Source organism: Glycine max, chromosome 20 (assembly GCF_000004515.6).
Source record: "Glycine max cultivar Williams 82 chromosome 20, Glycine_max_v4.0, whole genome shotgun sequence".
Lineage (NCBI taxonomy): Eukaryota > Viridiplantae > Streptophyta > Magnoliopsida > Fabales > Fabaceae > Glycine > Glycine max.
This window is the reverse complement of record NC_038256.2, coordinates 42,200,346-42,214,117: the sequence shown is the minus strand read 5'-3', so window position 1 is coordinate 42,214,117 and position 13,772 is coordinate 42,200,346. Positions and strand designations below refer to the sequence as shown.

Below are 13,772 nucleotides of genomic sequence, written 5' to 3'. Positions count from 1 at the left end.
TTCAACATTGTTAGACCCCTAAAACTCTCAATGAATTAAAAATATTTATTTTACCCCTAATAGATTTGGATGGTTTTTTAAAAAATATTTTTTATCGAGCGAATTATACTTGTCTATTTTATTGTTATTATTTATAAGGAAAATGATTCACTTAAGTATTTCTTGAAAAGAGGATAGTATACTTATAATACATATGCATGTATTTTTTTTGGTTTGGTATTCTTTTTTTTTTCTGTCTCTATTAATTTTTTTTAAAAGAAACCTATTTTTATTTTAATCTACATAATAAATAAATATTTTATTTTAATCTGACTTTAGAATTTTTATTAAGTGATAACATGAATGTATCTTAAATAATTAATAATTAATAGAGTCTAAAAGAAAGACTTTCTAATACAAGAACAACACATATATTAAAAGTTTACAATTTTGTAGGAACTGAAAAGTGAGTTGAGTGTCTGTCAAGGACTAAAAATAATAGGTTGAGTGTTAACCCTCCCCAATTAATTAGGCTCGAGTGAATTTCAGTGGATAACGTGGATTCTTGATTGAGTTTATTAATAATATTTGGCCTCTTTAATTTCCATGTTCTCTATTACTATAACACACACAGTTCGGGCACATCTTGTGCACTAAACTGCTTTTAATAAAATCTAACTTCTTTGCCTTTAAAAAAATGTAATTAGTTTTTTCTCGCAAACTATAAAACATAATTAAATATGTTACATAGAGATTAACAGGGCAATAGAGATATAGTTCTCGCCAATTCAGTAATAATCGGTTGCATCAAATACGTTAATGTTAACTTTCAGCTCAATATACAGACCAATTTATGTCAAACATATTTTCCATAACGATATCAGTAACCCCTTCGTCGTCCCTTTCATGCAATTAGTAGGTTTCTTCCCGGTGGCCCAAGCAAATCAAATTTCTTAAGTCACACGTTAAAAAATCATAATATATACTAATTAAACAATTAAACTATCTCTCTCATGGTTATCAATAGTTCTAATTGAACAGTACGAACAAAAGGACATAATGTTAAAATAAAGCCACCTAACCTATCAACTTTGTGTATATATCGTCTCCTATCTCCAACCTTTACATCTTTCAAACTAAAGACACTATACTATTAAAAATTATACGGATTATTTGGTTATGATGGCTCACTTTTGATCTTAGTTAATTAATTTCGTTGTAAAGTTAATGGATTAATGTGGCTCAGGAACATCTGTTTGTACGTAGTAGTTTGTCTAGTGCAGGAACTAAAAGGTTACTTTGTGTTTGAGCCAATGGTCTTCAATTCATACAAGGAAGACAGTTGAATTTATTTTCTTTAAGGAGAAAATAAAATTGTGTAACACCAGCCCACCATAGTTCTCTTATTCTTGCGTACTTACTTGGATGTGGGGTGGCAGGTTAACAGAAATAAAATTTTCATGGATTAAGATACTCGATCATACAAATATTGTTTCAACTTATGTCTTGCATACACGCACTCCTGACCTATCTAACTTTAATTTATTATAAATTGTATAAGGATAGGCGATGGTGGAGCAAGAAATTTTATTTTGGTTTCAAGGTCCAATTAATTAAAGTTTTAAATTCACAAGGCCTTTTTAATTTAAACCATTTTCAGGATTAAAAAATTCTGTCGACTTAATTAAATGCACCAACAATTTCACAGAGTTAGGTCATATATTTGTAACATACTAGGAGGTATTACCTTAGTTACGCTTAGATTTCTATAACATGGAAGCTTTGAATATACATAAACATATATATATATATATATATATTGAGTTTATCAAGCGAAAATAAAATATAAAATACTAAAGATCCTTCTAAACAAAACTCTTATCGAAATACTAAACATACAAGCCACTTGACACTTAGGGGTCATACAAAGCGTAAAAATAAAGGTACATAAACTAAAATGTACTCTCATACATTTGAAGGTACATGCTAAACTATCTCCTCCTGCTAGTATCTTCAAGCAATCAAGCTTCATCTTAGAATGTTCACCTGCTTAACCTTAAAAAACATGAAACTTTAAACAATGAGACACAAGTCTTAGTGACTGCTCAAAACACTTTAGGATCGGGGATATGATTCTCTTATCCTAGTAATTCTTTTCTTAGCTCTCATGGTCTTACTCACTAAACCTCTAGGAACTCTTCTTGCCTATGGTTTACTTCTATACTAACCCTTATGTTAATTTTCTCTGTTACATACTCATTCTCACAACTATTATGTGAATTTGTTTCTATCAACTTTAGTGAGTCATCAGACACTAGGAGGTATTATCTTAATAGCTAATCGATTCTTATGCCATCTTTCTCTCACTTTCTTCTAGTACTTAGATTAGACTACTTTAGTTAGTCTAAGATCAGTATTACACTAATTAAGTCACTCAAAACTTCCCTATTACATTGGGTAAGGAACTTACCTTTCCTTTTGCCTACCTTGTTCATTCCAGGTTAACATCAACCTTTACTGAGGTATAACCCTGACATATCCATAGGGAGCATATAAACATTTATAGTCTATGTCCTCACCTAATGTATAGGACCTACTTCATTTTCCTTACCTAGTAACTAGACACACACACATCATCTACTCAAACAGGGAAAAACATGCATTTCTAACATTAACATTCACATAAATTATTATTTTTTTGTTTTATGTCTAGTTCTAGTTACCTTTATTATTATCTTTCGCTTGACTTGATGATCTCTAAGTCTTCAAGAAGTGTCTCCTTTGTTTGTGACATCATATTAACTATATGCCCCTCCGAGTAGTTTGAATCACCTTTGTTATCGAAGAGGTTCCCTCATACATTCTTTCCTTGCCCAAGAATGTTAATCCCATCCCCTAGTCTAAAGGAGATCGACTATCCCTTCCTTTGACATATAGGGGGTCTCCTAGCCTTTCTTTTCTTTCAACTCTTCTTGAGTTGCATAAACCCATCTCATAAAACACTCCTTAGCTTAGTAACTATATATGAGGATCCTCTTAGTGGGGTGTACATTATAACTGAAAAATTTTAAAAATTAGTTTTAAATTCTTTTCAGATTTCTCACGAAACTTATTTTTTCAAGCCATTTTAATTATGTTTGTTTCTTTTTGGCTCAAATAAAAGATCGAGATCGCTTTTTCTCAATCTAGTAAGAGGGGTTGAGATGGATTCCTTATCAATTAGGTTTAAAAGTTTTTATATAAATGAATCTAATGAGACATAATTTATATATTAAATAAGTAAAAAAAATTCAAAATTATGTCCTAAATTTAAAAATGATCATTGTTTCAGCAAGATCATTTTAACTAACTTTAAAAACATAAATGATTAAATTATTTTTTTAAAGATAAAAGATCAAATTAAATATAATAAAAAATATAAACAACTAAAAGTGTATTTTAACCAAATTAAGTATTGGATTTTTTATGCACCAACACAGGAATGCCCTTGTTATCATTAACAATGCGACACAAGATTTTAACTTTGTAACTAGAGCATATGATGTTAATTGGCTTTGTTACCGTTGTTACTAGATTTTGAAGCTTACTTGGATTTGCATTTTATGGTCAATAAGGCTGAACACAAAGTATATTGTATTAAAGTTTTAAAACTAAATGCTGATGAAGTGGAAATGACAAAGGTTCAAAGTTGGTTATAAATAAAGGTTAGCTAATTTAAAAACATAACAGTCGGTTTTTATGAGTCGTGGGTTAACCCAAATTGTGTTTATATTTGTTTTTTCTATGCTTAAGTTTACCTTTGTGTAATTAGGTTGGTATATGATCAAATCAATCTAAAAATGCATTATAGTTCTGTACTTGGCTTCATTAGATATATATTATGTCTAATATTGACATTCCATATGAGTTTTTTAAATTTAATGGAAATATATTATCTACATATTTCTTATTAAAATATTTGAGTGGATTTTACTTAGATTGTGAATGAATTTTTACTTGAAGTTGAAATCATGTATTAAGATAGATTTTGAATTTGCGTATTGATGCATACAACTTTTTCATCCATGCAATTTTTTCCCTCTATTGTGGATAGAGTATTTTATTTGATGATTTTTTTTCTATGTTTACGATTTTTTTTTTCTATGAAACAAAAAAGAAGTACAAAATCTACTGGGTTGTATGGGTTTTACTTGGATAAAAAATAATTGCATGGGTTTTACTTATAAACTATTATTGAACATCTCAATATTTTCAGTTCTCTTCACGATCCAACAATGGTAAAAGAGAAAAACTCCATTTGGCACCATTTGTCCAAAACAAATTTCTTCAAAAGAACATTTTGAGTGGTGAGCATGCCGATCCATTTGACAAAAACAAACTGATCCTTCCCCGCTCAACATCTCCATTTGCTACAGGCGGGTCCCACAAGCTGAATTTAGTCAAACGCATATGGAAAATTAATTCAGCTAGTTCAAAAATAGTGTACGGGAGTCTATGATTCTTGGTAATAAAAAATGCTAAACTCTTCCCTTTCCAACTTCTAAGACTTGAATAACCTAACTTCTACCCTAGGTAATTTATAACTTTCATGCACACACTAAGAATGTATTAACTTATAATTTTGAAAAACAAACCAAGAACCACTTTAATTTATTAATAAATAATAAATAAAATAAAATAAAACTTTTAGTATAATTTAAAATTAATTTATTTATCCTAAACTTTTTTTCAGAAACTCTATCGTGTAACTTTTACATAACACTTGCAACCGCACTAAAGATTGGCATAATTGCTTTAAAAAAAGTTTTAAATTCAGAAAGATTTGGTAAATGAAAAGTTTCCACAAACTAAACCAAACTAGGTCAAAATGATCACAAAAAAGCTTATCTCTATCCAAATTCTACCCCATATTAATAAACTACACCATGCTTAAGATAAGCATTACATGCAGTTCGTTTAGAACTGCAAGATCGCATCCTTTAAAGTATTTTATTATATGATAGAAAATTTGATAACGAACACGTATAGTTGCATGAATATGGAAAACTGCATGCGAAATTACACTTTCTGATGTTCTGTAATTTTTTTTTTGTCAGACAACATTAATTTATATCCAATTTTTACAATATTTTGATAAAGTTATTTATCCCCATGAAATGAGTGGTAATACTCTGTACTCTTCACGAAAGACCGGAAAGAAAGTGCTCAATGTACGTACAGAGCAATACAGGATTGTTATTTTTTTGTGAATCAATATTTTCTACTTCTTTATATTAAAAACATAAATATAGATAGAACGTGATGTGATTTAATTATATTTTTAATTATCTAGAATGAAAGTAATATAAAAAATTAATGTGTAATAACCTAAGTGGTAATAAAACTAGCAACCCCAAATACCATGCTCGCCAACATTAGCAACATTAAGCCAATTAAACTCGTGCTGGCCCATCACCTCATATAATAATTGCCCACGAACTTAGTGGAAAAACTCAGGCTGCATATTTTATTGTCTCCCCTATAATTGATATAACCTACAAATTTATACGTCACTGAAATTGGAGCAATCCTCTCCATAAATCCCCACCACAACAACAAGAAGCAAATAGAGAGTTATATATCCAACCCTAGCCAAGGTCCATTATTCAACCAATAAAAGGGAGAGTAAGAAGAAAAAAATTGAGAGATATTAGAGAGAGAGATGACTGAAGAAAGTGCTGGAAACACAGTTGCAACCTCTATTACCCCATTCAATTGGTGGTATCTCCAGGCAAATTCTCTTTCTTCCTGGAACGATACTAATAGCACATGGAACAGCCAACCAAACCCTAATTCTTCCTCTTCTTGTGAGGAGGATATATCTGTTTCTACATCTTTCACTAATGCTTCCAACCATTCAAGTCTCACTGTTGAGTCCTCTCGCAGACTCATTGAGCCACCTGCTCCTTCCTCCAACGAGTTGATGGGAGAACATGCTTCAGATAATCAACTTTGGAGTCATGTTTTATCGTAAGTTTATATGTTATTAATGATTTAACAATAAAAAGTGGAATAAATATAGCTATATGAATAAGAATATTTAGAGTACTTTTATAAATAGGTATATTCGATGTTGTTTATTGCTATATATAATCGGCAGCGGTAAGAAGAGATAAGATCGAGGATAATCTTTAAGGATAGAAAAAAGGGTGAAATTTAAGGGTGCTTATATATAGGTGCTAATTAATAGTAGGGTTAAGGTACTGTGGTTTTCATTGGTCAAATAATCTTCTAGGCTTTTGCTTTCCACTATCTAAAAGCTGTTATGTGCGCTACTCCAGTCAACCAATTCGTTTGTGTGTTCATACTATAAAACTATGATCTCTTATTCTCTATCTATTTTCTTAGTTTCCTTCGTATTCATCCACACAAATAATAAAACCGCTCCTAAAACACTATAAGGTATACAACTTTAATATACACGTGCTTTATTATCTTTGAAATCTTTCATCAAGCTGAATTAACGGATTTTAATTTGGTTTGTGCACACAATATTAAGATTGATTTGTTATATTTTTCATTTAGTTTGATTACAACTAAATTTTTTTCACAAATAATTTTAGAGGTGTTGGATCAAACGGCGAGTTGCACAACGGCCAAGAAATTGGAGAGAACTTTCTGGATGCACTGTCATCCAAAAGCATGACAAGCACTATGTTTCAACCAGTGTGTGACTACTTGAAGAAACTTGATCATACAAGTTGGGAATATAATGGTCCAACTTCATTAAATAGCTTTGAGAAGCACTTAAATGGGTTCAGTGAGGCGATGATTGAGAATAATGAAAGGTTGACCAAGTTATCCAATCTTGTAAGCACTTGGTCTATTGCTCCACCAGACCCAGAAGTTAGTAGCCACTTTGATCCACAAACAAACAACATGTCCTTGAGTTCTAATTCCATGGATCATCACTTCCCACAATCTGAACACTTCAAGCAACCTTTTAGAGACTCCACATCATCATGCTCTCTTGGAGGAGCAAGTAGAAGTTCTGGAGTGATTCCTAATTGCTATGATCATGACATGAAGGTGAAGCAAGAGTATCATGCAAGTGAAGTGCCACCAGGAGCAGTATTTGGAAAAACATTGAATGCCAATGGATTCAATAGCCTTTCAGTGGGTGATAGTTGCAAACTCTACCATGGTATGCCCAATATTTCTTCATGCACAAGAAATTTCTCAGATGTTATATCCTTTAATAGTAGATTGGGAAGGCCAGTTATTGGAGTCCATAGTCAAAAGCCTAGTATGAAGTACCTGAACGTATCTGAATCAAAGAAGCAAGGTCTTCAAACACCATCACCACCGGTAAGGTTACTATTATATATATATAAACCAATTATTATGGTTTATCATACAGCTAGCTTTAGCTTAATTTTTTTTATGAAATGTGTACAATATGATGTGATGCAGATAAGAACTAATGTTAATGGAAAAGGGGAGGGGACAACACGTGAAGTAAAGAAGAAAAGATCTGAAGAATCTTCAGATGCAATGTTGAAAAAACCTAAGCAAGATACATCAACAGCTTCTTCTTCAAAGGTATATATATAAAATACCCAACACATGAACTTATTAGTGTAAAGAAAAGCATAAAGTGGGGAACCTCCTTTTGTATGCATTGTTAAGAAACTTCTATTCATTGTTTAAAAGGTGCAGGCACCCAAAGTCAAGCTAGGGGACAAAATTACAGCCCTTCAGCAAATTGTGTCTCCATTTGGAAAGGTTACTACACATTGCACTAACACCTCTCGCTTTTTCGTTTCCTCTTCTTTATAAATATATATAATTAACAGTGCTCTACTTTTCTCACTACCTACTTCATTATGATCAATTTTTTTGTTGAATTTCAGACAGATACAGCATCTGTGCTGTTTGAAGCAATAGGGTACATAAAGTTTCTTCAAGAACAAGTCCAGGTGGGCATCATTGTGGAAAAGTTTCTTTCCATTGCATTATGCAACTATATAATACACCATTATTGTTGTTATTGCTTTCTTTCTTCTTCTTATCATTTTTAATGCCAACGAAACTAGACTTCTTGAATAAATTAATCCCTTATTAAAATGAATAAAGGAATGTTACATTGAACGGTTGCGCACTTTTCTTGATCTCATGAGCATCATCCCTTATTAAAGATCACCTAAGTAGAAATTAATGCTTAATCATGGCCGCTATCCCCAACATATAACATAGAGCTAAGATGCAGTTTTAAACACAAAAATATTTTAACTAACTATTATTTATCCTTCACAAATATAACTAGTTATAATACAATAAGGGTTAAGAATTTCTTGTTGTTCAATTCCTTTAACGTAATATTTGTTTTGCTTAATTTACAATTACATTCATGCATATTTTCTGACCAAAAAAACATTCATACATATTTTGCAGCTACTGAGCAACCCTTATTTGAAGGCTAACACTCACAAGGTAAGAAAGTTGTTCATTCCTTTTAAAAGTCTCTCAAGTTTTCACTCTCATCCATAATTAACCCTATTAATTGACATTGGTTTTCATGGGATTAATGAAGGACCCATGGGGAAGCTTGGATAGAAAAGATAAGGAGGACACCAAGTTAGACCTTCGGAGCAGAGGTCTTTGTTTAGTTCCTACTTCATGTACTCCTCTAGTTTACAGAGACAGCAGTGGACCAGATTACTGGACACCAGCATACAGAGGATGTTTGTATAGGTGAAAAATGTGTCAGGATACTACATATACTATTCGTATGTACGTAACGTACATTGCTCGAAACTTGGAAAATTATAGTGAATAAAGGTATCATGGTAAAAGCAACTCTTTTTTTTTTCTAGCTGTAATGCATGAGTTTTATATATATATATATGTATAATATACTATAATATAATATAATATATATGAGTAAATTAAACAGATTTTGGTTGATGTTCAAAGACGCATAAATTAGTACTATGTGGTTCTTCAGTAACAAAGATGCATACAAAAAATACGTTTTTATTTATTTAATTTTTAAGCAAAAGAAATATTATTCAAATACGATATCTTGAGAATAGCCCTCTCAAGTGGGTAGAGATTCAATACAATTTAATTATCGTTTTCAATAACGTTTTTATATGTTTCCTTACCTCCCCAAAAAAATATGATATACTAGTAGTTTGGTAATCGAGTCGGTTTCTAATTATATAATCTTTATCTAATATACAGCATGTTACTAATACATCAAATGTAAGTATAATACATCAGACATTAATGTAAATTCATAATATTTATACTAATAATTTAATTTCTCTTGGACAAAGTTTATACTAACAAGATATAATCCTAGCATTTAACATATTTTATTCAGTAGTAAGTGACATTAATTTTTATGTAGTAAAAAATTATGTGGTAAGAACTAAGAACATTACAGAATTTCATATCAAGTTATTTAATTTGAAAGATCAATGTTATGTTGAAAATTAAGGCACTTTTATGACCATTTTCTATGTTATTGTGGGAAACACTAATAATATACTTTTTCATTAGTGTAGACTCATGCTATTTATGGGAGTCACGCATATGATTAACCCAAAAATAAAGCATGTTAAAAAAATATATCGTTAGTATTTCTCGTTTATTATTAGTAGAACTAAATTAATTATACTTATAATTTTTATAAAAATAATTGTTTAATTTAAAAAAAATTAAATTAGCTTTATTTTTTTATACCAAAAATTAGCTTTAGTTAAAATTTTAAAAAATTTAAAATGATATTATGGGAATTAAAACGGGAAATAGAATTAGTAAAAGCTTTTCATTAATTTCATTTGCTTAATAATCATTTTAATTAATTGACTTTATGAAGATTATTTTTATATATGATGAATCAATTATTATAATAGAAAACTTTAAAATAGGATTGATTTCAAAAGAAAATACTTGGGGGAAAAATGAGAACGAAAATTACCCATTGGCATAACGACAATTATTGAATTGTGATTTACAAATCCATTCATTTTGATTAAAAATTAATTAGACTGTGCTGCTGTAAATATTTTTTCACTATTTTTTAATTAAGAGATATTATGTATGGTAAGATTATTAATTTTATAATAATTACTTTAACAGTTATGTTTAAATTTATTTTTAATTGATTAATTTCATAAAAAAAATCTTTTGCTGAAAATTTATCAAAAACATGTTTTTTATTAATAAGATGCTGGATGATATTTGTCATTATAATCCAATATAAAAAATAAATGTCAGCACTGGCCTCCGGGGGTTATAACCTACTGAGATTTCTTCAAGAATACATATATTTGATTTAGCGAAAACATTATCCAGCTTAATATGATCGAATAGTTAGAAATGTTTGCTCTCAATTCTCCTTATATATCAATTCTGCTCCAGCCATTTGTTCAAACTTCAAAGCCTAATATTTTCCCTAATTTTATTAGCAAAGAAATATTTGTTGAATGAGTACAACTCTCAAAACTCTAATTAAATTTGAAACAGTGCAGGGAATTGATAACCCCTTCTAATCGAAGTTCAACATCCAGATCAGAATTCATTTACATAATAATATACCTGATGTAATTAAACAGAATTCATTTACAGTTAATTAGATTGATTAACTTTATTTTGATTTTTTTTATGTTTCTGTCCAAATTGTGAATCTGAGTTACTTGAGTGTTCCTTTAAGTAAGGTTGCATTCCTATGCAGCAAATATCACAAAATGCACACATGCACATCGTGAATGATTGAATCAAAGTCCTTTATTTACACGAAACAAAGCAAGTACACATGCAGAATAAGACTCAAATGCTCCAGCTTTTCTGCATATTTGAGAATCAGTCGTACTTGCACTTACAACTAATTATCATCATAGAAAAACATCCCTTTTAGATAAGAGTGTGGTTGAAGGATCAATTAATAAATATTTAACTAAAACCCTCTCGGTCATTAATTAGAACTATGATCACAGATTAGTTGATGAGGCAGTTCTTCGCACTATTGTTGCCTGTCAAGTCTCCATATCATTGCAAGTATATGCATGGTTTAAGGGAATTAGGACGTGGTAGACATATTTAGTAGAGATAAGTAGACAACTGCTTTTATGGGCATATAAATTGTAAATCAAACTATAAACTAGACAGAAATCAAATTCATTTTCTCATTCCTTATTCTCTTTTTATGTCTTTATCCTTTACTTTTAGTTTATTTTTTCAAGAAGTCTAATCGAAATGCTTTCTTTAAATAGTAGCTTAGAAACCAACAAATAAGAAATAGATCTGTTAGCATTTTTCATTTGATCAAAAAGAAATTAGTATATCTATAGTTGTTTATTTTATTATTAAATTATAACTGAATTTTACCACTGACTGACATTAGATCGACACGTACGTATGATCGACGTTTTCAAGAATATTGGGCAGACATAATCAAAGATTGCAAACACAAACAGAGCAACAATTAATTAAACAAACAAGTTAGATGATTTTATGGCCTCCGTTGAAACAAGTTGAGGATCCTTGCTTGAACAGGAGCAGTACCGGTTCTAGAAGTAAAGATGACGCAAGGCAATGCGCAGATGAAAAGTGGTCAAAGGAGAGATGAGCATGAATTGCAAATGGCCAAATGCCAACGTTGGTGGTGCACTTGGAGATATCCAGTCCTACTTCATATAATGAGAACCGAGACACACACCTCGTGCACACATATAAACCACAATTTGACCGCAGCTACACATTAATGGTCTAAAAATACAATAAAATCTAAGTCCTATGATTTTATTTTTTTTTAGTTCTTAATAAAAATTTTCATTATATTGAATTTTGATATATTAATTTTTTTTTAATTTTGAGTCACCATCAGTTAAATAATGATATGATATCTTATAAATAAATTTTTGTAATATATATCAAATGTTACATTATCACTTAACTGCCAACAAAAATTTAAAATAAAATTTTTCATGTATTGAAGATTCATTATAATGATAAAATTTATTAGACTTAAAACAAAAATTAATCATTCATAAAAAAATTTAAAATATATTTAAACCTAAAAAAATTCAGTTTTTTAATACAACACTTTTACTCATAAACTGTTGCACTAATAAAGGACATTTAAATTTTATGAACATGTCATGTCAGTGTACCGAGTGAAATTCATTAATGAATATTCCATATTAACAATATGGTGACAAAGATAAATTATTTAAATTTTGCTCTGATTTTTAAATGTTTCGATGTCAAGTATTCAAAAGTGACCTTCAAAAAATATAGTTATAATACAAAGATTAATAAAGAAAAGCAAATTGTCGGACAAAATTCTGCTTTCAAAGTCAAAGTGGAAATCTAAAAAGTTTTGAAAATCTTAAACATGAATTAGGATGAGTCGTTAATTTTAAATAGTTTTTTTACAAAGTTAATTAAATAGTTAAAGAATGAAATAAATTCACAATACCCCCTAGTGAGGTGATTCGCTTTAGACTAATTAGATTAAAAAAATAAAATAAAGCGCCTCCTGACTACAATAAATAATAAATTCCATATTCGTTTTTAATATTCGATCTTAGTAGATGAAATTATTTAATACTCGCTTTACTAAACAAATTGATCTCAATCTTTACTATTAATTAAGATCAATATAAAACTTTATACAACATAAAAAATATATTAAAAATAAATCGAATAAAAGATATTACAATTACAACCCTTTCTCCTTTCATTGTTACTGTTAAATTGTTTCATCATATCCGACACTTGTATTTCTTCCCACCGTTGCATGAAATTGACCTCATTCAGAGCAAACATAGCGGCAAACCAATCAAAACACGGCCTATTTGAATTAATTTTTTTCATTTGCAAAAATAAAAGAAGATATAACATAATTTACAACTTCACACATATTATGTTTAACTGAGTTAAATTTTCTTGTGGACCGTTTGGTTCGGTATCAAAATTTATTTCACATAATTCGACAGATAGTGCCATTCATTTGTTCATGGTTCTAAATTCTTTCCTTTTTTTTTTCGCAATCTGGTTCTTATATAATTAGTGCTGCTGACTCATGTTTGAGTAAACTCTCGAATTTATTTTCTAAAATTTTTGGATCTGATTTTTTTTATCGTCGACAATTAAAAGAAAATATTTTTTTCAATTTTTGTTAGTCATTTAATTTTTTATTTTTATAAATATATTAATTCTTAACTTTATAAAATGTCATTTATTTTAGTCATTTCATAGGAAAAAAAGACGTCGTTTGCTTTAAGGTTGGGATCATAAAAAATGTTGAGATGAGTATATAACATGCCTACGTTTATTTAAAATTCAGTCAAAATGTATCATCTAAAAATCATTCTTAGGCATGTATTGAGCACCAGTTCATTTTTATTGAGAAGTGTGGAAATAAACTATTCCTCTCCTTTTAATACTAGGGAGGGATGAAATTTAACCAACGATATAAGTTATATCAGTTATTATATTAATAATAATTTTATATAAAATGTTTTTTTAGCAATCTAATTATTGGATTATATATATATATATATATATATATATATATATATATATATATATATATATATATATATATATATATATTACTTTGAATAATTGTATCAAATTTTATCAAAACCCACGAAGAATAAGAGTATAATCAATTGATTCATATTTTTATATATTTTTAAAGTATATAGTCTTAATTATGTTTTAATCCCTAAAACTTAGAGTTAGAGTGAATTTGGTTTTGATTTCCTATTTTTTTTTTTAAAAGAAAAGAGTCTTTC

General features: G+C 29.4%; 1 protein-coding gene across 4 annotated transcripts; it reads left to right on the top strand.

Moving 5' to 3' along the window:
• Window positions 1–5,525: 5,525 nt before the first annotated feature.
• Window positions 5,526–8,833, top strand: LOC100527800 (basic helix-loop-helix (bHLH) DNA-binding protein). Of its 4 annotated transcripts, none has more exons than NM_001250670.2 (7): window positions 5,526–5,988; window positions 6,582–7,326; window positions 7,432–7,560; window positions 7,672–7,743; window positions 7,872–7,937; window positions 8,413–8,451; window positions 8,552–8,833. In NM_001250670.2, the coding sequence occupies exons 1-7, from the start codon at window positions 5,681–5,683 to the stop codon at window positions 8,714–8,716; spliced, it is 1,524 nt and encodes a 507-aa protein (NP_001237599.2). In that variant the 5' UTR covers window positions 5,526–5,680; the 3' UTR covers window positions 8,717–8,833. The 4 variants fall into 4 exon arrangements, 2 of the variants coding, with proteins under 2 accessions (NP_001237599.2, XP_014627710.1); XR_005890147.1 differs by having other exon boundaries at window positions 5,538–5,988; window positions 7,678–7,743; window positions 7,876–7,937; window positions 8,552–8,648; XR_005890146.1 differs by having other exon boundaries at window positions 5,538–5,988; window positions 7,876–7,937; window positions 8,552–8,648.
• The last annotated feature ends 4,939 nt before the right edge of the window (window positions 8,834–13,772 follow it).